Consider the following 23,985-nt stretch of genomic DNA (forward strand, 5'->3'; position numbering starts at 1 on the left):
ATGCTAAGAACACCTGAGTAATGAGCCCATCCAGGGGTCCGAGATGAACTTGGACTTCCGGGAGCCCCAGCCCCCACGCGTGTGAGTAGGGTGTTTGTTCTTACTCCCTCTCGGCCTCCGCACCCCGGGGGCTGGAGGCCTGAGAGCGGCCCTCTCCAGCCGCCCCGCCTGGGGTCCAGGGGTCCTGGGTGGAGTCAGGTTCGGCTGGCAGCAGTGATGGGCGGCAGTGGGGGGACGTCCCCCTCCTGCCTTGGCAGGGCGCTCCCGACACTGACTCTGCCGCCCCTCCGGTGCCTAGAGCCCCCAGCTGATGGGGCAACAACACCCTCCCCGGACCTCCGACCTCCGCTCACAGGCTCCTCCGCGACTTCTCGGTTTTCTGCACTCGCCTCTGGGTGACCGTCAAGACTGACGCAAGCAGATTTTGACTGCGGGTGGGAGGGCCCACTCCCGTCTCAGGAAGCACTACGCCCTATTTCCCCGCGACGCTCTCCCCAGCGTCCCGTCACCTCCTTCGGGCACTCCTCAGCGGCCGCCCAGCAAGTCTTTGTAAAGGAAAGGCGGATTGCCCCCGTACTTGCTGGAACCCTCTAGGGAAAACGTCCTTCCGATGCCCCGCCTCCATGAGTCCCCGCCCACGCGGCTGCATCCCCCCGGCGCTGGCGACCCTCCAATCAGAGGGACCTCGCCTCCAGACCGGCTGTCCCCTCCGCCTGCAGGGCCCTGCCCTGCACGCTTGCTCCCCACGCCCATCAGGCCTTGGCTCAGAGGCCATCCGACCCGGGAGGCACCTCAGCCACCCCCCAGGGTCACCCATGGCCCTCCCGGCTCCCGAGGGAGAGGGTGGGCCGCCCTGCCTCCGTGGGGGGCCGCGGGCAGGTGGGCACAGGGCGGGGCTACCCCCTCGCAGCACAACCAGGAGGGGAGGGGCGGCCTCGCCCAGGTCAGCCCCGGCCTCAGGAGCCAGGACCCTGGACCCTGCCTCCTATTCCCTCTCAGGCTTCCCTGACCCGCTGGCCGTGCCCACACAGAGGGCACGAGCCCCAGCCGGCGCCAGGCACCCTCCTCTAACTCCCCGCCTTTGTCAAGGGAAGCCCGGAGCGGTGAGTCAGCAGGGCTCGCTCGAGGGACGCCCTGAGTCAGCGCTCCCTGCGCTGAGGCCTCCTGGCTTAGACCGCGGAACTCCACTCTGCCTCCCCTCACACGCCTGGATTTGGGGCCCTGAGCGTGTATAATACGTCAGACAGAGCCTGGAGCCTGCGGCTACAGGCCCTCGGCTGTCCGCCCCGGGGAGGAGGCAGGGCTGCGCTGGGCCGAGGGTGGGGGTCGGGGGTGGGGGCCCAGCAGGCGAGGAGCCAGGCAGCGCAGGACCATCTGGCCCGCATGCCAGGCCCTCACCCCTGCAAGGTCGAGCAGGGGGGGTGGTGGAGAGGAGGCTGAGGTCCACACAGGTGACATGAAGGATGCTGAGCCCTAGACTGGTCCTCCTGGCCAGGCCAGTGCAGCAGGCAGGGCGAGGTCCAGACCCTCCAGAGGAGCCCTCAGTCCTGGAGTCAGACACCCCTAACTCTGGGCCAGCCTTGGTCACTGAGGCCAGAGGGCTACCAGCCCCTAAGGGGCCTCTGAGCTCCGGGTACAGTCTAGGGCCTTGGTCCAGTTCAGGGCTCCTGGGTCTGGGGATCTGGGCAGGCAGGGGCCCTGCAGGCAGGGGGAACAGAGACCCACAAGCCTGCCTCTGGCTCGACACGTCCGGCAGCACCTCTGATAGCGGGTGCTCGGGTTCATGGTCGGAGCCCCAGGGTCGGTGCAGAGCTGCAGCGGGCTCCAGGGCCAGGAGGGGACCCGGATGCTGATTGTACCACAACCCAGGGTTTGTAACTCATGTCACCAAGACCCAGGGGCTCCCGCTCATCGGTGACACAAAGACATAAGTTGGTTAGAAGAGGGGGCGAAGGAACCAAGGCTGCCAGACGCACACACAAGCGCTTCTCCCCTCCTTCCTGCTGGACAGGAGTAAACTGTCTCGACTTCTCCCAGCCCCTTGCTGATGTGGCTCGTGGCTCCAATGAGACCTGATGGCAAATTGCTAGGTGTGGCCTCCAAGAAACTTCCTTGAGCATCAAGCAGATTCAGCTGGCACCTGCCTTTCACTGTTTGCCCTTCTCTCCTCTCTGGGACCTGGGTGCGATGCTGGAGCAAGGCAACCACTTTGTGATTACAGGACAAGGGGCACATTCTGCGGATGGATGAGCAGAGACAAAGGAGAATGAGGTCCTAACGGTGCCACAGCGGTGCTGGTAGCCACCCTGGGCCACCCGTCCGCCAAATGCTTCTCACGTGAGCAAAGACACCTCTGACAGCTTTCTTGCGGTTGCTGCTGCCCAACACCATTTCCTTATAGACACGAGTCTGAGCAGGAAGGCCAGAACAAGAAATACTCGTGAAAATATAACAGGAGAGATGCTGATTGTAACTACACCGACTGCCTGTCCCCACCTGTTCCGTTTGTGAGCGCATCACACAAGCAGAGAGTGTCAGTAAGGAGGTCTCTGTGTCAGGTCAGTTGGCAAGATCTCTTGAAGTAACAAGGGCCAGCACTCTCTCGTGAGTGTTTTCTAGAACTTGACTCTGGGTGTGGCTGCCCAGGTGCAGAGGGACAGGGTGGTTAGGAACAGTAACAGACTGGAAACAACAATGATCCCACCCACAGGGCATGGTTATAATGGTTCTGGCACAGTCAGCGAAAAGGATGCTCATGGCTTCACGACAAGAACAGGGAGTGATCCCCGCGACCCCTTGCTAAGTGGGGAAAGAGGAGGGCAGGACTGTGTTTAATGTATTACCCTCTTGCAAAAGACTTTAAAAATTATATACATTTATTGACAGCTTTCACATGTAAAGGTTATAGTTTAAACTAAAATGTTTTCAGATCTATTATATTACCTATGTGAGACAGGCCTGGACAGTCTCTCCAGATGGAGGTCACTGGTCTCACCCTAGGGATACCCAAACTGCATACCATATTGAGTGTTTGGGTTTGGGATCTTTGATCCAAAGTACATTGGGTATTTTTTAAGATATCCATTAAAACAAAAACCCTGTCCCAAGCCCAGGTCTCCTCTCACACTGTGGACCAGAAAGTGAACCAAGGCTGCCTGGGGCTGGCTCCCCCGCACCACACCTCTTTCCCCGCCCGGACCAGGGCTGTGTTTCCAGGCTCCGCCCACCCCTGCCTTCCCCCAGCCTCTTGCACAAGCCTCTTCCCGTCCCCCTCGCTTTCCCCCTGGCTGGGGGACTGGCCTTTCCCCACCCCAGGCTGTCTGATTAGGCCCCTCTCCTGCCGGCCCTTTCATTTCCCTGCTCAGAACTCACGCCCCCCAGGGCCCTTCCCCCACTCCGGAGGCCGGCATCTGGAGAGGCTGCTCCCCACGCCTCAGCCCCGCCTCGGGCGGTGGTGCTGCCGGAGAACTTTCTCTCGATGGCAGATGGATCCCTTTCAGATCTGAGACCGAATCTTCTCCCACTGACATATGCTCTCTGTGCAGGAATGCCATCGGGACTGTGGGCTGGGGGGCTGCTCCGAGTGCGCGCGTGTGTGTGGACTTGCACACGTACTGCCGTCATGCCAGAGCCCGCCGGGGGACAACCAGGGGTCATTTCCTAAGCCATTGTGAAAGTGTTACTCACTCGGTGGCGTCCGACTCTTTGCGACCCACAGACTGCAGCACGCCAGGCTCCTCTATCCGTGGGATTCTCCAGGCAAGAATGCTGGAGTGGGTAGCCGTTCCCTTCTCCAGGGGGTCTTCCCGACCCAGGGATTGAATCCGTGCCCCGTGCAGTGGAAGCATGGATCCTAACCACTGGACTGCCAGGAAAGTCCCATCCCAGGGTTATTTGTTGTGACATACTCAACTTTCAGTAATGATTCTGAAATCATTCTGGAGAAAGAAAGGCATTAACTTTGTCGGGTCCGCTGAGCAGTGAGGAAGGCCCTGCAGGGCTTGCAGTGGGTCAGGATACCCAGGGGTCTTGCTGGAAATGTGGGCGGTGCTGGGACTGCAGTAAAGAGGCCTTTCTTGTCTTCAGTAGCTGTGGGTGAGGGGAGGGAGGCAGGACAGGCCGAGGGAGCAGCCAGAGGGGCAGCTGGCTCCAGGGACACGGCTTCGAGGCCAGCTTCGACCAGCAAGGAGAGGGACCGCGGACGGGCCTGACCTTGGCTGTTTTCATCCTTTCCTCCAAACGCTTTAGGTTTTGGGGGAGAGTTTGAGGGAGAGGAGGGGAGCAGAGGTGCGGAGAGCGGGGTGCACCCCATGCCCCAGTCCTTGTGGACAACAGGGCTCTAGCTGGCAGAGACACCCTTTTCTGAGCGACCCTGGGGAGCAGTGGTCCTGAGGTTTCCCTTGAGAGACAGGCTTCGGTGTCCAGGCCTCCTCCAGCCTCTGTGGGCACCTCCAGGGCCCTCCCCACCCCAGGTTTTCCAGCGGCGGCACCATAAGGGGGCTGATGAAGGTGGAGGGGAAGGTGGGTCTGTGGGCAGCCCCGGGGCACGGCAGAGGCCACCCCACTGCGGGTGTGTGTGGCCCTTGCTAAGCTGGGGAGGGCTGCAGCTGGTGCTTAAAAGCAGACAGGGGCGGGGGCGCAGCAGGCTGAGTGTCCCCCTAGAGCCCTTCTTTGGGAGCACGTGGCCTCCTCTGACGCCCCGTCCATGGGGCCCATGCCCGGAAGTCCTGAAGGTGGCACCTGCATCATCGCCTGGCCCTGTTCCTGGGCACTTGCCCTTGATGGACAGACCAACAGACGCGGGGTCAGGTCACAGGGTGGCCTCCGAGGTGCCAGAGGGAGTTCAGCCCAGAGAGAGTTCAGAGAGAGTTCAGCCCAGGGTCCCTCTGCACGTGTGTCAAGGGGCGTGCCGCAGGACAGGGACCTCCAGGGCTTGGGGACAAGAGCCCAGGAGCTCCTTTTGGTGTGGTCGCACTGCCTGCCACACAGCGCTGGCCTGGGTGGGAAGGTTCCCCCCCCGGCAGGGTGGGCGGGGGAGACGCCTGTGAGGCAGGCACACATCCACCTTCAGGGAGGACGGCCCACCCTGCAGACTCCTGGGTTACATTGCTGGGTCGCGGCAGCAGCATTTGGCCCTCTGGGAATCTTGCCTCAGGTCTCTCCATGTGAAGGACGGGATGAGACTGAAAAGCGCCCGCCATGGCCCCCCCGAGCCTCGAAGCCCCATGTGGAGCCTACCTGCAGGGAGGCGGCCGCGGCCTCCAGGAACTGCTCGGGACTGTCCTTCTGAGGCTGAAATCGGTCCAGGTGCTTCATCGCTACTTCAATGCACTTCCCATAGTGGGCCATCTTCCTGGGCGGGACCCTAGGAGCAAACCGGACAGGTCACGCCCTCCATGCGCCCTGGGCCACTGGCCCGGCAGGCGGTGACGGGCCCTCACCGAGCCCACCAAGGGTCCACCAGGGGGCCTCGTGTGGCGAGGAATGCCGGACCAAAGTGGGGACCCCGGCGGGCATAAGCCCAGGCCCACCTCCTAGACAGCGTCCCTGCAGGCCTCGGGGAGCCCGCCTCCGGCTCCCGCTCCCCCACAGCCCCTGCAGCCTTCTCTGCCCACGGAGGGTCCCAGGATGACTCCTGAGGGAGGCCCGGCCAGCATGGAGGCCCCTGAGTCCACCCGAGTGTCCCTCAGCCCAGCTGGGGCGTGGTGATGGGTGACTCAGCAGTCCTGCTCAGAGGAGGGGGGCACCTCGTCACAAAAGTCTGGGGCTAGAAGAATCCTCAGATCTCCACTTTAAAGGTGAGGTAACCAGCACCCTGGCTGGTGCTGAGACGGTGGGGGACAGGGAGGCCCGGCGTGCTGCCGTCCACGGGGTTGCAAAGAGTCGGACGTGACTGGGCTACTGAACAACAATGACAACCAACACCCAGGTAAGACGCCAGGCCTGAACATTCCAGAAACGCAGCAGCTCCAGCAGACCGGCTTGCTCAGAGCCCTGGCAGACCCTGGAGAAGCTGCTTGGGGTGGGATGGGCCCCCAGGACCTGGCTCTAATAGGTGACGCCACATTGCCCTCAGAGCAGGGTGGCCAACCCCCAGGAGCTCCCATCTCACCCCCCGGGGCTCCATGCTGACTGAGCAGCTTCTGGGTCACCACGCAGCTGGCTTCCCAGGCACCAGCTATCAGCAAGGCTGCTCCTCCCTCCACTAAGCTGGACCGGCTCCCGAGAGCAGCCCGCAGCCCTAGGTCCCGCAGGTTGGAGACCGAGCAGAGAAACACCGGGGTTCCCCAGTGAGAGGCCAGCCCCAGTCAGTCACGGCCCTCTGGGTGAGACCCCCCACCATCACTTTGAAGACAGCGAAGGCCAAGTGTCACCAGACGCCAAACACGGAAACAGAAGCCCGCCAAAAACGACGTTCGAGAACAGTGGGAATAACCCAGAAACAAACAGCTATGCCGGCTCGGAGAGGGAGAGGTGCAGTGTTCACAAAGCAAATGAGGAGAAGAGAGTTCTTGGAAATTAAAGTGTGATAGCAGAGCGGGAGACGTAAATAGGAGAGGCGAAGGCAGAGCGGAGAAGAGAGCAGAGAGCAGAAGGGCAAGATGACGTCAAAAGCGGGGAAAGAAACCACCGAGAAAAGAGACCCGCTGTGCATTCCGGCTGACAGGGGTTTCTGAGAGACAGGTGAGACGCAGTACAAGAGAGTGTCCCAGCATTGCCGGACGGGGGCCCTGGAGGCAGGTGGTGAAGGGAGGGACAGGGCCGGGTGAGGGCAGCCCCAGGTCCCCCGACAGTAACTCTGGGCACCAGGCCCCAGGGAACCCCTCTCCAGCCCCAAAGAATGATGGCTCCGGAGGCAGGAACGGGTCCTGGTGGTGCCAGCAGCTAACTCCCCGGTACCCATGGGAGATGGACAGAGAGGCCCTGCCCCCCAGCCCGGGGAGTGTGCCCAGAAAGGGGCAGGCATGGCACTGGAAAGCCAGAGACTTTTCCAGGAAGGTGAGAGCAGGGGGCAGGCTAAGGGCCCCCTCCCTGAGCAGTTTTTCGGACGCTTTGACCCCTACCCTCACCAGGAGAGGGAGAGCAGCGCAGAGCTGCTGGGGGTCTGCACACCTGGGCCCTGTACCACCCCACATGGAGGCCTGACTGGGCCCTTCGGCTCCTGGGGCCCGCTTTGAGGCCTGGCCCCCGCTGTGCATGGACACAGAAGCTGGCTGGGGCCTGTCCCAAATGGGGCTGGAGGAAAGGCCTTGCGGGCCTTGGAAACATGCTGGAACTGGCCTGCAGCCCTGGGCCCAGGGGAGGGCCCGCCCGACCTGGAGACCACGTCTCAGGAGGGTCGGTGGATCCAGAGACTGGTCTACCGCAGCCAGGGCCAGCCACGTGAGCAAAGGCCACGACCCACGAAGGCTCGGGGGCTGCCCAGGAGCCCCTGTCTCCACACCGGTCCTTGCAGCCAAATGCTCCTAAGCTGCCGGAACACCAGGACCCGTCACCGCCTCGGGGCAGGGGGCGGGAGGTCTGGAAGGGGCAGCCTCCGGTCCGCGGAGTCTCCTTCCACCCCAGCCATCACTAGCACCCCCGGGACCTGGCAGAGCCTCCTCAGCGTGCCCCTCTGCTTAGCCTGGGGTCACAGTCCCCGGACTCTTTTCCGTCCTCGCCCTGGCCCTGCCCACTTGGGCTTCTCACTGGCTCAGAAGCCCCATCACATATCTCTCCAGAAACTTGAACTTTCTTCTCTCCCTGGTGAGCTCCTAGGCACCCCTCAGCACCCCATTCACATATCGCCACCCGTGGTGAAGATGTGTGCAAGGATCGACCGTGCTAAACGGTTCTTGGGTTTCAATCTGCTGTTTCAATCACAACAAGAGTTGTGATCCAGAGACAGACCTGCTCAAAGACCACGAAGCTTTTTAAGCCTCGGCTTCCACAGGTTCTAGAATTCAACAGAGCTCAGCTCTACTGTCTCATTCAATTGGACAGTAATAGATGCCTCAGTGGCAGTCATGAGGCAGGTTACCGTGGAAGAGAGCCACCTGGGCTCGGGGAGGAGGGTCAGCCTCTTCATCCCCGAGGAGCGTTTCCTGCCTGTGGGACCCACTGAGGCCCAGGCTGGGGTCTAAAGTCCTTGACCACACACTCCACCAGACCCCGGAACTGCATGGCACCATGTCAACACAATGAGAGAAATAACAGTCACCTCCAGGGCTCACAGGGAAGTCCTGAACCTGGGCAGAAAGTCTGTGTTTATGAAAGCAATGTCAAGCATCAGTTTTTCTCCTTTTCCCGCACTGCGGTCACATTGGGGTGCTGCCCTGGGACACGCTCAGCCTGGAGGGACTGGGTAAAGGGATCCCTGCTGTGCCTGATGTGGGCACTGAGAGAGCACGTGCGGATGTGTGCGTGTGCGTGGATGTGTGTGTCTATGTATGTATGGGTGTGTGTGTAAGTGTGTGTGCACGTGTATGTATATATGTACATGTATGTGTGTGGGTGTGTATGTGTGTGGGTGTGTGGTGTGTGGGTGCATGTGTATGTATATGTGTGTGTGTGGGTGTGGGTATGTATGTGTGTGGGTGCATGTGTATGTATATATGTATATGTATGTGTGTGGGTGTGTGTGGGTGTGTATGTGTGTGGTGTGTGGGTGCATGTGTATGTATATGTATATGTGTGTGTGTGTGTGTGTGTGTGTGTGGGTGTGTATGTGTGTGGTGTGTGGGTGCATGTGTGTGTGTGTATGTGTGTGGTGTGTGGGTGCATGTGTATGTATATGTATATGTGTATGTGTGTGGGTGTGTGTGGGTGTGTATGTGTGTGGTGTGTGGGTGCATGTGTATGTATATGTGTGTGTGTGTGTGTGTGTGTGTGTGTGTGTGTGTGGGTGCATGTGTATGTATATGTGTGTGTGTGTGTGTGTGTGGTGTGTGGGTGCATGTGTATGTATATGTATATATGTATGTGTGTGGGTGTGTATGTGTGTGGGTGTGTATGTGTGTGGTATGTGGGTGCATGTGTATGTATATGTATATGTGTGTGGGTGTGTATGTGTGTGGGTGTATACATGTATGGGTATGCGTATGTATATGTATATGCGTGTGTGTGTGTTTAACGGCACCTGGGCAGGAGGGCTTTCCTCCCCTCCCCTCTCCTACTGTCCTGGAGCTGGAACATTCTGAAAACAGGATGACCTGAGGTGATGATACACGTCAAGGAGGAGCAAGAGAGCCATCCAAGGCCTCCCCATCCAGAGAGACCTGGATGGAAGCAGTGAAGGGAGGGGCAGGGTGGAGGATACAGAGAAGAGGGTCCTGGGGTGGGGAATGGGCACCCCACACCTGCCACAGAGGGCTGCCTGTAAAGGTGGACACTGGAAGAGGCACTTGCATTCTGCATTCCAACTGAAATTAGCCTAGAATCTTAGTCAAAATAGTCACAACTTTGGGTAGGAAATAGGTTTTGAAGTTCATCCAATTCCAATGCGTGCTTTTAGCACCTCAGCTTTATTTTAATGGTGTAAAACCATACATGTGGGTAAGTGACATTTAATTCCCAAGCTTATTGTTTTTTTTTAATATTGATTTTAACTCCAGTAATCAGGCCGTGACTGTCTCATTTCTCAGGGAACTTTAAAGGTGGGCTGGACCAAGTCTTTTCTCTTGGTCTCAAAGATTTCTATCAAATCCTTTACAGGCAGAAATGAGATTACACAAGGAGATTCAAATTCCATAATCCCATCAGACACACACTGGTTCAACACTCTCAGTCACTAGAGTGGCTTAATTGACATAGATCCCAAATGTGTGCTAATTGAAATATATTCTTTTCCTGCCTTTAAATTCTGATTAAAGCCAGTCTCCTAAGGATTTCTGCTAAGTCATGCTCAGATGGCTTTGTTTAAAGTACAGACCCATGTGGCAGGTTTTGTTGGTTGCTTTTCAGTCTTCTCTATTCCTTCTTCTCTGAGTACAAAACTCTGATTTTTAGTTGGGTCCATTGTTACTTAACTGAAAGAGGACATTTCTTAGCCTTCCTGGCATCTGGGTATGGCAAGAAGCGGAAGCATCTTGGAGACTTCCAGAAAATCTCCTTGTAAGAGATGGGCATACACTTCCTCTCTTTTCCATCTTGCTGCCTGGACTCAGGAGGTGATGGCAGGAACTTAGGAAGCAATTCTGGACAATGAGGAAACATGCAAAGATGGCAGAAGAGCAAGTTAGAGGACCCCAGATCTCCCTGATAACTTTTGAGGGTGTCATATCTCCCATGATTTCCTCCCCATGGGCCTATTTTTGGAAAACATTAATAACCTTGTCTGGGTCACTATGACGTTTTGCATAAAGCTGAACCTAATCCTAACTATTGGGCTTCCCTGGTGGCTCATGGTAAAGAATCTACCTGCCAATGCAGGAGACTCGGGTTCGATCCCCAGGGAAGAGCACCGGGACGAGGAAATGACAACCCCCTCCAGTATCCTTGCCTGGATAATCCCAAGGACAGAGGAGCTTGGCGGGCTACAGTCCGTGGGGTCACAAAGAGTCAGACATGACTGAGTGGCTAAGCGACACTAGCTCTTAACAGGTTCTCAGATTTTTTTTTGATTGTTTTTATGGATGCAAATTAGGGCACGTTTGGGGGAAGTAGTGAATACGGGAGAATATCTTCTTAAAAAGTATCTCTTGAGATGATTTAAAAAAAGAAAGCACTGTTAACTTCAATCAAGGAGTTGGGAAGAAGAGGAAGTTAGCGAAAGCAAGACGGGAAGCAAGAAAGAACTAGCCTGCAGATCTAGGGAAGTGCAGGTGGGAGGTGCCGGTGCTGAGCGGACGCGCTTTGCCTCACTTTCATGCTGCCCTACTCCGCGTACCTGTTAGGCCCCGCCGGTGCTTCGGAACCTCCCATTTTCGCCACCGACCGCCGCACAGCGGTTGCCAGGGTCGGCGGACGCGAGGGGGCTCGGGAACAGCAGTGAGTCCCGCCGCCTGCACTTGTGCTCCTCCTGGACCTCTCTGCAACCCCTTGGGCAGGAGCGCTGCTGGGATGCAGTTGGACCTTCGTCACCTAGCAACCACTGCACGCTTCGGGGCCGTGGGCGGGAAGACTACAACCCCCAGAATACACAGCGCGGCAGAGGTCGCCCCATTCAAGGGCCCCGCCTCCTCGCAATGCCCATCGGGACTTGTAGTTCTCGGCGCCGCAGGGCGCGCCGGGTCGCCGGCGAGGGAGCGCGCCTCGGGCGGGGCGCGGCGCGGCGCGCGGATTGGGCAGCCTCCGCGGCTCTCAGCGGGGCCGGGGGCTCGCAGCGCGTCGGCGCATGTGTGGCGCGAGCGGCGGTGGCCGGTGGAGGCGCGGGGTGTCAGTGAGCGGGGAGGCACCGGCGCCCCAGTCCCCGGTCCGTCTGCGCGTCTGTCCGCGGGTCCGCGCCGCGCGCCGCTCTCCGAGCATCTTCTGGCTGCGCACCTGCCCCGCGCACCTGCCGCCCGCCCGCCCGGCGCCCCAGGGTCCGCGCGGGACTGCGGCCCGGCCCGGCCCCGCGTCCGCCCCGCGCCGCACCCGGGGCCAGGCGCAGCGCTGCGGAGGTAAGGGCCGCTGAGGTCGAGCCGGGCCGGGCCGGGCCGGGTCGGCGCGGCGATGATGAACAGGTTCCGAAAGTGGCTGTACAAACCCAAGGTGAGCGCTGCCGGGCAGACCCTCTTCCCAGTCGGGACCGGCTTCTCCGCGGTGCCGCCGACACCTCTCCCGCTACTCGGCGACTTGCAAACACGGTCGCCCTCCCCTCCCCCCGACTTGAGCGGGTCCCCCCCCAGCCCCGCCTGGTGCAAACCCCTCCTGCTCTTACCCTCGAACCCGGGTGCACTCGCTGCCGCGCCTGCCGGCTGCCGGTACCGGCCCCTCGTGCTTCCCAGTCGGGTCCTGCGTGTGCCCAGCTCGCACCTCGTGGTAGCCGGCACGCAGCCCGAACAGACCACCCCCCCTCCTCCTACTTCTGGGTTCCGGAAAGACCTCTCCAGCCCCCCTCGCTGCAGCGGCGATGACTCCTGCGTTCCTCTTCTGCGCCCCCTCCCCGTTATCCTGGACCCGGAATGTACCTCCCGCCCGCTTCCCCCTCCGCCCCTGCCTCCCCGCAATCAGAAACGGACCCTCTCTGCGTTTCCTCCAGGTTCTAGAGCGGGCCCTCATATCTGTGTCTTTCCCGGGGCCCGGAAGGACCCCTTCTTGCCTGTGTCCAGAGCGGGTCCCCATCCCACTTCCCGAACCAGGACCGATCCGCGCCTGACCCACTTGGCGTGCGTATCCTTGTCCCGTGCCCACCCGCGTGCCCTGAACCCAGGGGATGCTCCTGCCCGCTGGCGGAGGGTGAGTGCGCCCGGGGCCGCAGGCTCGGAGGGGATGGCGACGAGCTCTTCCCGGCGCGGCGCCCCTCCCTGGTCGTGGGTCGGGGTCTGGGCAGCGTGCCCCGCGCCGCCCTCGGCGGCTGCGCCAGTCGCACTGCGGGCGCTGCGTCCCTCGCAGCTCGCCCAGGGCTCGAGTTCGCTGCGGCCGGAGCTCGTCGGAGTGCGGCGGTGCGCCCGAGCCGTGCGGAATCCTGGGCGCACCCTAGACTTCCCGGGGCCTAACGCTGGGGGACCGGTGCCGCGGTAGGGCCGGGGCGCTGGGGTCTTGGCTCGCGGGGGCGGGGGGGCGGCTGGTTCTTGGTCGGGGTGGTGCCAGTGGTCATCTCTAGGCGCCTCGGACATCCACAGTGGGGCTGAGCGACCACAGGGACATCCTCACCCCAAGGCTGACCACTTCTCTGGATCTGGGTTTTCTGCCCCCCTCCCCCGCCGGAGGTCGTATCTCAGGGTCGGGGGAGGGGGCGGTGCTGAGATCTGTGGTCTCCTGGCGCTCTTTTGGGGTCAGCCGCCCTCTGTTGGAGGATGGGCACCCGAGGTCCGACAGCGAGTTCAGAGGCCACAGGGACTCATGCGTCATCGCCCGCGGGGTCGCCGTTGGGTTGAGAGTGCCTGGGGCCACCCCTTGCTTGGCCTTGGCCTCGCCCGGCGGGAATTCAGGTTCTCTCTTGCCCGAGGCGGCTGCAGCCGGGCTCCTGCTCATCTTCCCACCTCCCTGTAGGTTCGCAGCTCTGTTGGCCGCTTGCTGGGGGCACCCTGGTGCCTCCTGGCGCTGCCCCGCCGTTTGGGGCCTCCCTGCCCTTGGCTGCCTCCCGCCCAGCCCTCTTCTTACTGCAGTCCCCCCACCCCCACCCCCAGCAGCGGCTCTGATCCTCCGAGGTGGTGCTGTGTAGGTGGCCAGGGGAGGGGAGCCGCCTCTGAACACGATTTCTGTACAAGGAGTGGCTTTCTGTTTGTGTGACTTCTGTCCCCAGTTAAGGAAAAACCAAATAGACTTTCAGAAGGTCACTTTGGGGGTGGGCCCCAGAACCGTTTTTCAGTGGGCATGGGTGAGACGGGACAAGGTATGGTAGTAACATTCTGCTGTCTCTGAAAACACTTTGTCAAGGATCCTGTTCCCAGGCGGGGCGGTGGAAGAGGCCTTGTTTCCAGGGTTGCTGCTGTTGCTGTTGCCCATGGGCTGCAGCACGCCACGCTTCCCTGGCCTTCCCTACCTCCCGGGCTTTCCAGGGTTGCCTGACTGTAGCATATTGTTGGAAGGGATGCGAAAGCAACGTGGACACTCTGTTTTATCGGCAGCTGAATAATTCCAGTGGCCCTCCCTGCTTCAGTTTAGGGAAAAGTCTTTAGAAGTGGGAAATGATTCTGCCCTTGAGATTGTGCCCCAGAATTGAGAGTTGAGTCCCGAGTTTTCCCTCTGCAGGCAGCTCTGCCCTTCCAAAGCCAGCCCTGGGGCTGGGCAGGGTCAGGTGGAGAGTTCGTGAGTCAGCCTGCGCCCGAGGAGAAGTGGAGGGGGGGTGTTTCTTCTGGTCCCGCTCCTCCCCTGAACGTGGTGTCTCAGTCTGTTGTCTGACCCTTGGACTCAAGACATACCTCCATCTGAGATCTTTGTGTTTGCCCTGAGGCCGATCAGCCTGAGCGTGGCAGTCCCTTGTTGGGCTTCTGTCCTTGGGGTTAAATATCTTGATTATTTGAAGGGTTGGAGGAGGTTAGGTCACCCCAGTAGCTTTTCATTTTTCAAACCAAAGCAATTTTGGCCTTAGACTGTGAACTGAAGTTCGTGCTTTCCCTCCCTTTGGCACAAGCAGCAGTCGGTTCTGGGAGGTTTCTGGGCCTGGAAGGGTTGAAGTGTTAAATGCTAGGTGTGGGGAGGTGTGTCTGAGAGAGGTTGCTGCCTGCCGTGAGGGTTTTTTCCACCATTATATTTGGATAGATATGAGGGTTTTTTCCACCATTATATTTGGATAGATATGCAATTCAAACTGAATTCTTGATTTAATCCCTGCTTTGGTTTAAAACTGAACACTGAGCTTCTTGTTCATCACAGTGCAATGGAAAACATTCTGAAACCAAAAATACTCGTTGTTCTTGTTCCGAAAGGCATTTGGAGATGCTTTAAAATATTCTTATATGATGCTTACAATTTTTGATGTCTGAATCATGAATAGCTACCTAAGTTGAATGACAAGCCAGACCAACCTGATGTATACGGTAGTTATTTGCAGGCTCTCATTCTTCCTTCTTTATTTTCTTTAAGGTGGTCTTTTAAGCACTACTGTGGTTTTTCTCCATGGAAGGTGTTTAGGATTTCTAAGGTCTTTGCTTTTGCTTAGGGAGAAACTTTCCAAGAAAGAGTTAACTCTAAGAGCGTGAACTGTCATGGAATACCGGGTCTTCATTTTCATCAGCAATCTGCACACTTGTGTTTCCTGCTGGGCTAGAACTTTCTCCCTGTCCCCAGTGACTGGGCTGGGGGGAGGCCCCGGCGTGGGTGCCGGGCCTGACCGGAAGACTCCTGGTCTCCTTGGCCGTCAGGGAGCGGTGCTCAGGAGGCACCGTTTCCCACCCTTGGGGAAGAACAGATGAGCGGGTGGGTGGTGTTGCCAGGTGGACGGGGATTCCCACGCTCGGCTGTGTGCCCCACGAGGAGCTCTCTTGTCTGCACCCCCAAACCACGTCTAGGGGGTGGCGTCATTAACTTTCCGTATCCCCCCTTCTTTGTGGAGAAGCAGTCCTTGTAAATACAGAGCTTTCCTGAGTGAGTTTATCTGGAAACTTCCTGTCAACATTCTGGGTTCGGTTCAGGGATGAACTGGCCTTTTCCAAGAGAAGCTGAGAAGCCTGCCGGGTGTGTGCGGTTTGTGAAGGAAGCCCTTTGCGGAGTTGCGGTCTGCCTGCTGCGGGGCTGGCGGGCAGGGCACAGGGTGTTGTGTGTGAGGCTTCCCATCGTGGCTGTTGGCCCAGCCGGGTCTCCGTGGGCAGCTGGGCGTCCATGGCCCCGCCCGGGGCCCCTCCCTGTTTCCAGAGTCTGGGCCCTCTGGCTGTGGGCCTTGGGCATGGTGCTGCCCGGTGGGGGCCGTCACTCTGCCCCTTGACCCCCAGGTGGAGGGGGTCCTGCAGGTATCAAACCAGCCGGCCCCAGGGCTAGGACAGCCCTGGGCTTGCATCTGCACGGCCCCCATTGTCCACAGACATGAGCAGCCAACTTGTCCCTGGGGGCTCACCCCCGTGGTGGCCGAGAGTGAGGGCACCCCCACTGGCAGCAAAGCCTCAGGTTCAGAAGCGTGGCGCGAGGGGTCACAGTGGAGGCGAGTGAGGTGGTGGTCTTCCTGTGGCCTGAGTCCTGCCGCCCCGGACTCTGGATTGGAGCGTGGCCGTGGCCGTGGCCGTGGCTGCGGCCGGGCGCCCCAGCAGCATCTCTGTGTGCCCCACTCGGAGCGCAGCAAGGCCACAGACGGGCACGGACGCAGCCCCACGGCTCCGGACGTCAATGCTGACTTCTAGCAGTGCTGACTGCTAGCTGGTTCTTTTCTAGCTGATAAATCCTGAGCATCCAGCTGCGGCTGCAGCCGTCGTTGGAGCGGCAAGTCTGTCTCCCGGGAGGTGGGGGCGGAGGGAGCTGCTGGAAGGCCAGGCGGTCTGCCCTGGGCAGTGGGGGCCGGGCCAGGAACGGGGCTCCTGAGTCCCGGAAGGATGCCCGGGGGTGCTGAGTCAGAGCGCTGGCCGGGCGCACCTGTCTCTTGTGCCTGAGTTCAGAAGGCACCAGGCCCCGCCCCCACCCCTGGCTCCGGCCGCGCCCCCCAAGAACCATCCTTCTGATGCAGGCCAGCCCGGGCACACAGGAGGGCCCGGGAGTCCGCTTGCCAAGGAGGCTTGTGGCACCGGCGTCGGGTCTGGTGGGGGACTCAGTAGGAAGCTCTCGTCTACTCCCCAGGCTCCGTTGCCCTTCGTCTGTGGCTAGGGGTGAGGGGGGCACGTGGGGGCCGCACACGCCCAGCCTTGTGCTGCCGGCGTTGGTGGGGGGCGGGGGAGGAGAGGCTGAGCTGCGTCAATTTCTGTGCCCGCTCTGTGCCAGCTCTGAGGTCATCGCTCAGGGCTCTGCGCTTTACCATCAGTGCAGCGGCCTGTTTACGGGAAGCATATGATACGGTTTCTGTTAAATGGGCGAGTCATAGGCAGGGAGCCTGAGGCTTCGGCTAATTGCTGTCTGGCCTCGGTGTCCAGCGGGCGGTGGTGGGGTGTGGGCAGGGGGGGGGGGGGGGGGGCCTGGGCCTTGGTGTACTGTCCCTGGTGAATGGGAAGTGCGAGTGATTCCGTTTGCCCCCTGCTGGAAGGCAGGTGACGTCAGCAGGGCCTCTTGCTCAGACTGCCTGGAATCCCCAGAGCACCAGGCAGGCTAGTCCTGGCCACGTGCAAGTGCCCGTGCGTGACTGGGCGGTCATCTGCCGGTTTTGAAGGCAGTGTCTCGTCGGGGCTGATAAGCTCGAGCAGCCTCGGCCCTGCAGGGTTGCCATGTGGCCACAGAGGTGGGCACAGGTGAGCTGATTCCAATTCAAAGAAACATCTGCAGTGTTGTGGGTGTCGGGATCCCTCCGGTGTGTACCGCCCTCAGTCTTTGCTGCCCGCCTTGGCTTATGCGTCTCCACAGTGTTGAAGCCACAGATGGGGTGGTAGGCGCCTCACTGCCCTGCCCCCCCAGCCCTGCCTGCAGTGGGGGGAAGAGACCAGATAGGTGGAGTCTGAGGGGGTCATCTCTGCCTGAGGCTCACGGTGATGGCTCAGGAAGCGACCTCTGCCATTGTAGGTGGAGCTCGCGGGCGGGGTCGGAGGTGCGGGGTTGAGACAGAGCTCTGTGTGGGGGACTTTGTCGGGTCCCAGAGGCCCGCATGGCTGCTGCGTACTGCTGCCGGGTCACTCTGAGAATGAAGCTTCTCGGCAGGTGCCCCTCTTCCTTTGGGTGCTCAGCTTTGGGGAGGAGACCCTGACTTGCTCTCTTGCGTCCCGGGGTCTGGTTACCTTCACCCTCCCTGGTGGGAGAGACGCTGCCTGCTGTTTGGGTACCCCTCCCAGGTGAGAGTCCAGGGGCTTAATTTCAGCCAGTGTGGGCCTCTGTGGGGTCCACTGTATCAGGCCTGACCCCAGACCTCCTGAGATATCACCCCGTGGAAGTGGCCCGAGTCCCCGTTCCCTTGGCTGGAGGCTCAGGACCCAGTAGAGGACCCCAGAGGAGTGGGAAAGGGAAGGAGTCCGGCCCGGTGGCTGGGCGTGAACGATGCCTTGGGGTAGGTCTCTGTTGCTGAAGGCTCCGAGGCTTTGGGGGCGCTGGTTAACAATTAGATTATCCTAATGCAGCCTTTCTTACACGTGAGGTTAACTTGCTGGAGCCATCACAGGGGCTAGGATTGAACTTAGGTCTGTCTGACCCCAGGCCTGGAGCCCATATGCACCCCATCCTGAGCGGTGCCTTTCCTGCAGGAGTGAGTTGTAACTGTCATTGGTTTTTGCATGAATCCCATTTGGTGAAACAATTACTTCTGTACTTTTTACACTTGGATTGCAAAGAAACTTGGGTATTGATGGGCAATTCAAGTGTTTGAAGGAGGAAAACAAAAATGAATGGATTTTCTTCTCCAATCTGAATAGATTAAGCAAAAGTAGAATAGAGCATTTCATGTCATGGTAATTTATGTAGAGTAGTTGGTTAAGATGAATGGAATATTTTTTTCCTTCTTACAGTAAGGATTTTGAAGCTCTTCCATTTCTCATTGTCTTGTGCTGGGTGGGGACGGGGATGTTGTGGACACTTCACGGGGGGCTCCCTTCGTGGCTGAAGGGGGTTTCTTGAGCTCCGCATGTTGTTGCTCAATCGCTAGGTCGTGTCGTGTCCGACTCCTTGCAACCCCATGGACTGCAGCACGCCAGGCTTCCCTGTCCTTCACCATCTCCCGGAGCTTGCTCAGATTCATCCACTGAGTTGGTGACACCATCCAAACATCTCATCTTCTATAGTTCCTTTCTCCTCCTGCCTTCAGTTTTTCCCAGCATCAGAGTCTTTTCCAGTGAGTTGGCTCTTTGAATCAGGTGACCGAAGTACGGGAGCTTCAGCTTCACCATCAGTCCTTCCAATGAATATTCAGGGTTGATTTCCTGTAGGAGGGACTGGTTTGATTGAGCTCTGCTTGGGGGCTCTGTAAGTCTCTGCTGTGGTGGGGTTTGTTCCAGCCAACGCTTTCCCCTTGACAAACCAGCCCCAACCATGGGGGTATAGTGGCTGGGTTCCTGGGGGAAATGGATTAGCATGCCCACTGTGGGGGTGATGTATTTAGAACAGTCATTTTTTTTTTTTCCGTTGCATTTTCAATTTTTGAGTGTGTTTTCAGTTGCGTCTAGGGATATTGTAGTTAATTTAAAAAAGTCCAAGAGCAGAATCTGCTCCTCGATGTCGATACGTTTAAGAATTGCAGTGTGTTCAGAGTGGCGTGAGCAGCCGGAAGGTGGAAGCTGCCCAGATGTCCACCAGCAGTGAGCAGGTGAATACGCTGGGGTTCGTGCCCACAGTGGAGTGCGATTCAGCCACGAAAAGGAATGAAGCACCCAGAGCCACGTGCGTGAGCCTTGAAACCCTGATGCCGAATGTAAAGAAGCCAGGCCCGAGAGGGCGGATAGCGAGTGATTCCATGTATGTGAAATGTCTGGGAGAGGCAAGCCCACTGAGACAGGAGGTGGATCGGTGGCTGCTGGGGTGGGGGGCAGGGCGTGAGGAATGAGAGCCTGAAGGTATGGGGTTTCTCTGGGAGGTGGTGGGAAAGGTTTAAAACTGGAGAATGGGCGCACAGATGCCTCTGGATCCCACAGTTTGCGTGATTCCTTGTAGTTGTATGAATTTCACTTAAGTCGAAGGAAAGGGACTTTTACAGATTTTTTTTTTTTACGAATTGTATTGAGATAATCAAGGGAAAAGGTGTTTTGCAGCTGAACAGAAAGATGCTCAGGTCCACATTTCTCAGGGGGGCTTGGTGTCCTGGGCCCCCATGGCTTCTGGGTCCCACTGGCCAGTGCCCGTCCAGCTCTCCCTCCTGGTGGTGTCGGGGGTGGTGGCCATGTGCCCCAGGGGGTTCTCCGAGGAGGGGTGAGTGGACCAGGGGTCAGCGGGGAGGGGCAAGAGCCTGTGGGGCCAGGGCTGGGTCAGATGCTAGGTCATTGGTGCTCAGAGTCACCTGGGTACCCGGTGGAATAAAGCAAGCTGTCCCAGAAGAGCCTCCTGCTGCCCCGCTGAGGCGGAATTTGCTGTAAGAAGTCGCGAAACTCCTGAGAAAGTGGTTCCCCCTGAGCAAGGATCAGAAGTAGCAAAGGTGTGGAATATTACTTGGCCATAAAAAGGGACGCATTTGAGTCAGTTCCAGTGAGAACTGACGAGATGAACCTAGAGCCGATTATGCAGAGTGAAGTAAGTCAGAAGGAGAAAGACAAATACTGTGTATTAACGCATGTACATGGAATCTAGAAAGACGGTACTGATGAACCTGTTTGCGGGGCAGCAACGGAGAGGCAGACACACAGAACAGACTTGTGCACACGCCGGGGAAGGAGAGGGTGGGAACAGTTAGAGAGGCGCGTTGAAACATGCCCGTTACCACGTGTAGGACAGGGAGCTCATGGGAAGCTGCTGTGCGATAAAGGGAGCTCAGCTCGGTGCTCTGATGACCTGGAGTGTGGGACGGAGGTTCCGGAGGGAGAGGACACGTGTGTACATGAAGCCGAGGTGCGTCGTTTGGCAGAAAGCAACACAGCACTGTAAAGCTATTATCCTCCAGTTAAAAGTAGATTAAAAAAAGAAAACGGAACGCCTGGGCTCACAGGACCGTCGCGAGAGCAGTCCAGGATGTGTGGGAAAGCACAAGGCAACCGAGACTTTTTAATTTAAAACATTTTAATTTTTTTTTTTTTTTCCGCTGTGTGATCCTAGTTCCCCAGCCAGGAATTGAACCTTTGCCCGCTGCAGTGGAAACACAGAGACTTAACCAGTAGACCACCAGGGAACTTCCCTGAGCCTCTTTAAACCAGAGCCAGAGGAAGCTCCCAGAATGAGAAAAGGCAGTCTTTGGGTTAAAAAGCAAAGCCGAGGCCCACCCGAAGGAGTGGGTTAAAGGTTGGAGGGGGTTGGTGAGCTGGCGGGTGGTTGAGGAGGTCACCCAGCAGGTGGCCCGGGAAGTGGGCAGCACCCTGAGAGGCTTGGGGACGCAGAGGGCAGGGTGAGGGGTTCCAGGTGCACCTGATGGGGCTTCCGGGACGAGAGGCCGGAGAAAGGGAGGCTCTTGTCTGCCCGTGTTGGCGGCGTTCAGGCTGTGTGCTGCACGCGTCCTGAGCAGCATGGGCGGTCCTGAGTGCCGCCTGAGTGAGGAGCTGACTCACGGTGCTGAGTGCACGGCACGTGGGGGACTCCTCGCGAGGACAGTGGGAGGGGCTGGGCCCCAGGCCCAGACGCGGGGGTGGGGTTCACGGGCAGGGACCTCGCTGGGCCGAGGGAGCTGGGGGTGCAGGCGGAGTCCCCGCAGAGTGGGGCTGCCATCCGCAGAGCAGAGTCAAAGGGACGCAGACAAAAAGGTGTCCGCCCCCCATCCTTGCTGCAGAGACGTGTTCTCCAAAAGCAAGATCAAAGTCAGCAGGAGGGAGTGGGAGGCGAGAAGCAGTCAGATGCGCCAGCGTGGGGGCAGGCGGGGGGCCCGGCTCCTGGGAGCGGCCCTGAGAACCCGTGAGGATGGATGACCCAGACTGACGCCTGCCGGCTGGCCGGACACACAGTGCAGGTCGAGGCTGCTGTTCCGGCCGCCTCTGGGCTACGAGCTGAGTGTGTGAGTGAGCTCGATAAGCCCTCCGTGTTAGTCACAGACGGGGGAGCTCCAGACCTGGAGAGGGAAGAAAGAACACAGACGATGGGGCCCATCCAGCCGCAGCAGGAGAAGGGGGGAGAAGGGACATAAAAACCAAGCGGTGAAGCTGCAGCAGCCGCGGCAAATTCCTCGGAGTCTGAGCTCTGTGGAGGAGCAGGTGCCTCAGGCCTGCCTGAAGGAGGGTCCGGGGGTGGGGGGGCTTCAACCCCGGCTGAGAGCAGGCCCAGGGCTAAGCGGCCCGTGCAGAGGTGGGGAAGGGGGCCCTAGAAGTTGGCTCCCGGAGCTTTGCCTGCAGGCGGGGTGTTGGGAGGCCTTGGGGAAGGGATGAGGCAGGGTGGGACTGGGCACAGAGGACACTGGGCCTCGGCGGGCTGGCCCTTCTGGACGGCTCGTCTGCCACCCTGGACAGGTGACAGGTGCCCGGGAGGGGCCTCCTCGGTGGAAGCCACCCTGGGTGCTGAGGGTAGGCCCCTCGCTCCTGGAGGTGCGTCCGGGCGCGGGACGAGGCAGGCCCGTCCTCACCTCCATCCATCACCTCTTCCTCTGGAAGAAGGGCCACGCTTGCTGGGTGGACAGACCGGCTACGTGAGCCCGGGGGCAGCTCAGGGTCCTTCTCTCCCTGTGTCTGAGGTCATCACAGGCAGCTGTGAACGTCGCAGAAGCGGTCACACGTGGTCCTGGGGCTGCTGCCCCGGTCGGGACCCGTGAACGTGGGGGATGGCTTAGCCCAGGACCTCCCACCCCGCCGTCAGGAGTCTGGGGGCCGTCAGGAGTCTGTCCCGCACTCCCCACCCTGGTGGCGGCTCTGCTTTGTGGATGGGGAGTGGAGACGGGCCCAGGACGTGGGCTCAGGCCCCTGGGGCCCCCTCAGGCCTCCTCGCCCGGGGGGTGACAGACGCGCTCGCTGTGGGTTGTTGTTGCCAGGCTTGGTGCTCTGGCTGAAGAGGAGGCCCTCGGAAGCCCCTGGAGCCGCCTGCCTCCCAGTGGTCAGGGGACATGAGGTGCCACACAGGCGCTCACGGTGGCCTGTTTCCCCGCATCAGCCAGGCTGGTGCCTGGGGCATCGCCTCCCCTGACAGGGCACCTGTGCCTGTCCAGGCGAGCAGGTTGGGGCTCCCTGGGACCGTGAGGATGCTGACCAGCTGTTCCCAGTCGGGGACACCTGGAAGGGACGGTGGGGGGCAGCCACGTGGCCGAGGCCTTCCTGGCACCCCACCCCACCTCTGCCGCCCTGGCAGCCTGTTGCTGGGTGTTTGGAAAATGCTTCGAGGGAACCAGAGGCCCCCCAAGGGACAGTGCTGGGACCACACGGCTCTGCACCCTGTGGTCTCATGGCGGCACTGCCTGGCTGCCCCTCCTTATTACCCTGCGGGTCCTGGGGCCACCCTCCTGCCCACTGCCCTCTGCCCAAACCAGGCACGGGGCCTGGCCCACCCGCCCCCTCTGGCCCCGTGTCCTGCCATGGGCTGCTGGCCATGGTTGGCGTGTGGCCTCTCTAAGGGGCTCTGGGGGGGGTCTGGTTGGTCCACGCCAGAGTGCTCCAGATCATTCTAGAGCCAGGGACTGTTGGGTCTCACCCTGCCTCCCCCTGAAGACAGCCCCAAGAAAGGAAGGCAAGTGTCGCTTGAGACACGTCCCCCACCTTCCCTGTGCAGGACGGCCTGGAAGGGGCCAGGACACGGGGCTCGTGCCCCAGAGACCCCGACCCAAAGCTGGAGGGCCCACGGGCTCCCCTCAGGGCTTTCCCAGCGATGCGCTTAAATCCGGCTTGTCGATGAGGCCTGCTGTTGTTTCTTGGTTTTTGTTAATATGTCTTGTTTTTCTAAAAGAATGTGGTGACATTCACACAGTGTCCAGTTCAGTGCAGACTCCAGCTCCCCTGGTCTCCAGAATGTTCCCCGGAATCCCTGATGGAGGCCCTCTCCTGCCCCAGCCCCCGGCAGCCTCCAGGCTGCTGTCTGTCTCATGGATTTGCCTGCTCTGGACGTTTGTATAAAGAGGAGACCCACCACCTGGGGCCTTTCGCGTCTGACTTGCTTCACGTGCGTTTCATCTGTGTTGTAGCCCTTGTGAGAATTCCCTTTGCAAGGACAGGTCACGCTCCATTGTGCGGCTGGCCCGCCGCTGTCGGTCCGTACATCCCTCCGTGGACTTCAGGCCGTCTCCAGCGTTTGCCCCTCGGAAGGCTGCCATGAACTTCCGCCGGCGTGTTTCCGTGTGGACACGAGTTTTCGCTCTCCTGGGCAGGTCCCAGGAGCGGAGTCGCGGGTCAGGCAGCACCTCTGAATCTGCTTCTGTGAGGAGCTCCTGGGTTCCCTTCCCCGTGTGGATCTTGACCGGTGGAGGGTGGGGGGTGGAGGCGGGGGCAGGGCCTGGGTGAGCCCCGAGGCATCCAGACGGGACGGACTGTGGCAGGCCTGGAGAGTGGGCTGTCCCCACGGCGTCCCCCACCTCCCTGTGCCCATCACCCAGGGCAGACTCCTTGAGATTGCGGACCTGGCAGTCCTCCGAGGGGCTGTGGCCTGTCCCCCAACACGGCCTGAGGCCTGCCATGAGCCAAGCCCATGTGGCGGGAATCCTCCTCGGACACGCACAGAGTATGCCGATGCTCCTTGATGTGCCTAGGCCTTTCTCACGCACTGGCTGCACACCCCACGCCGGGCACAGTTACCTGGGGTCCCTGGGTGGGGTGGTCATGTGCT

At 59.7% G+C, this 23,985-nt stretch overlaps 2 protein-coding genes across 4 annotated transcripts in view; one reads left to right on the top strand and one right to left on the bottom strand.

Annotated features, from left to right (window-relative positions):
* CFAP99 (cilia and flagella associated protein 99) overlaps positions 1–11,048 on the bottom strand; it is a 41,476-nt gene extending 30,428 nt beyond the window's left edge. Inside the window, exons 1-2 of the mRNA XM_042251720.2 lie at positions 10,868–11,048; positions 5,239–5,365 (exon numbers count right to left, since the gene is read on the bottom strand). Of these exons, the coding sequence (XP_042107654.1) occupies positions 5,239–5,365; positions 10,868–10,902 (162 nt within the window). The 5' untranslated portion in view covers positions 10,903–11,048. The remainder of the gene's footprint in view (positions 1–5,238; positions 5,366–10,867) is intronic.
* A 514-nt stretch (positions 11,049–11,562) lies between these two features.
* Positions 11,563–23,985, top strand: part of ZFYVE28 (zinc finger FYVE-type containing 28) — a 98,378-nt gene continuing 85,955 nt past the window's right edge. For all 3 annotated transcript variants that reach the window (XM_042251723.1, XM_042251722.2, XM_042251721.1), the window contains exon 1: positions 11,563–11,670. In XM_042251723.1, coding sequence (XP_042107657.1) covers positions 11,632–11,670 — 39 coding nt within the window. In that variant the 5' untranslated portion in view covers positions 11,563–11,631. The remainder of the gene's footprint in view (positions 11,671–23,985) is intronic.

Source organism: Ovis aries, chromosome 6, assembly GCF_016772045.2.
Source record: "Ovis aries strain OAR_USU_Benz2616 breed Rambouillet chromosome 6, ARS-UI_Ramb_v3.0, whole genome shotgun sequence".
Classification (NCBI taxonomy): Eukaryota; Metazoa; Chordata; class Mammalia; order Artiodactyla; family Bovidae; genus Ovis; species Ovis aries.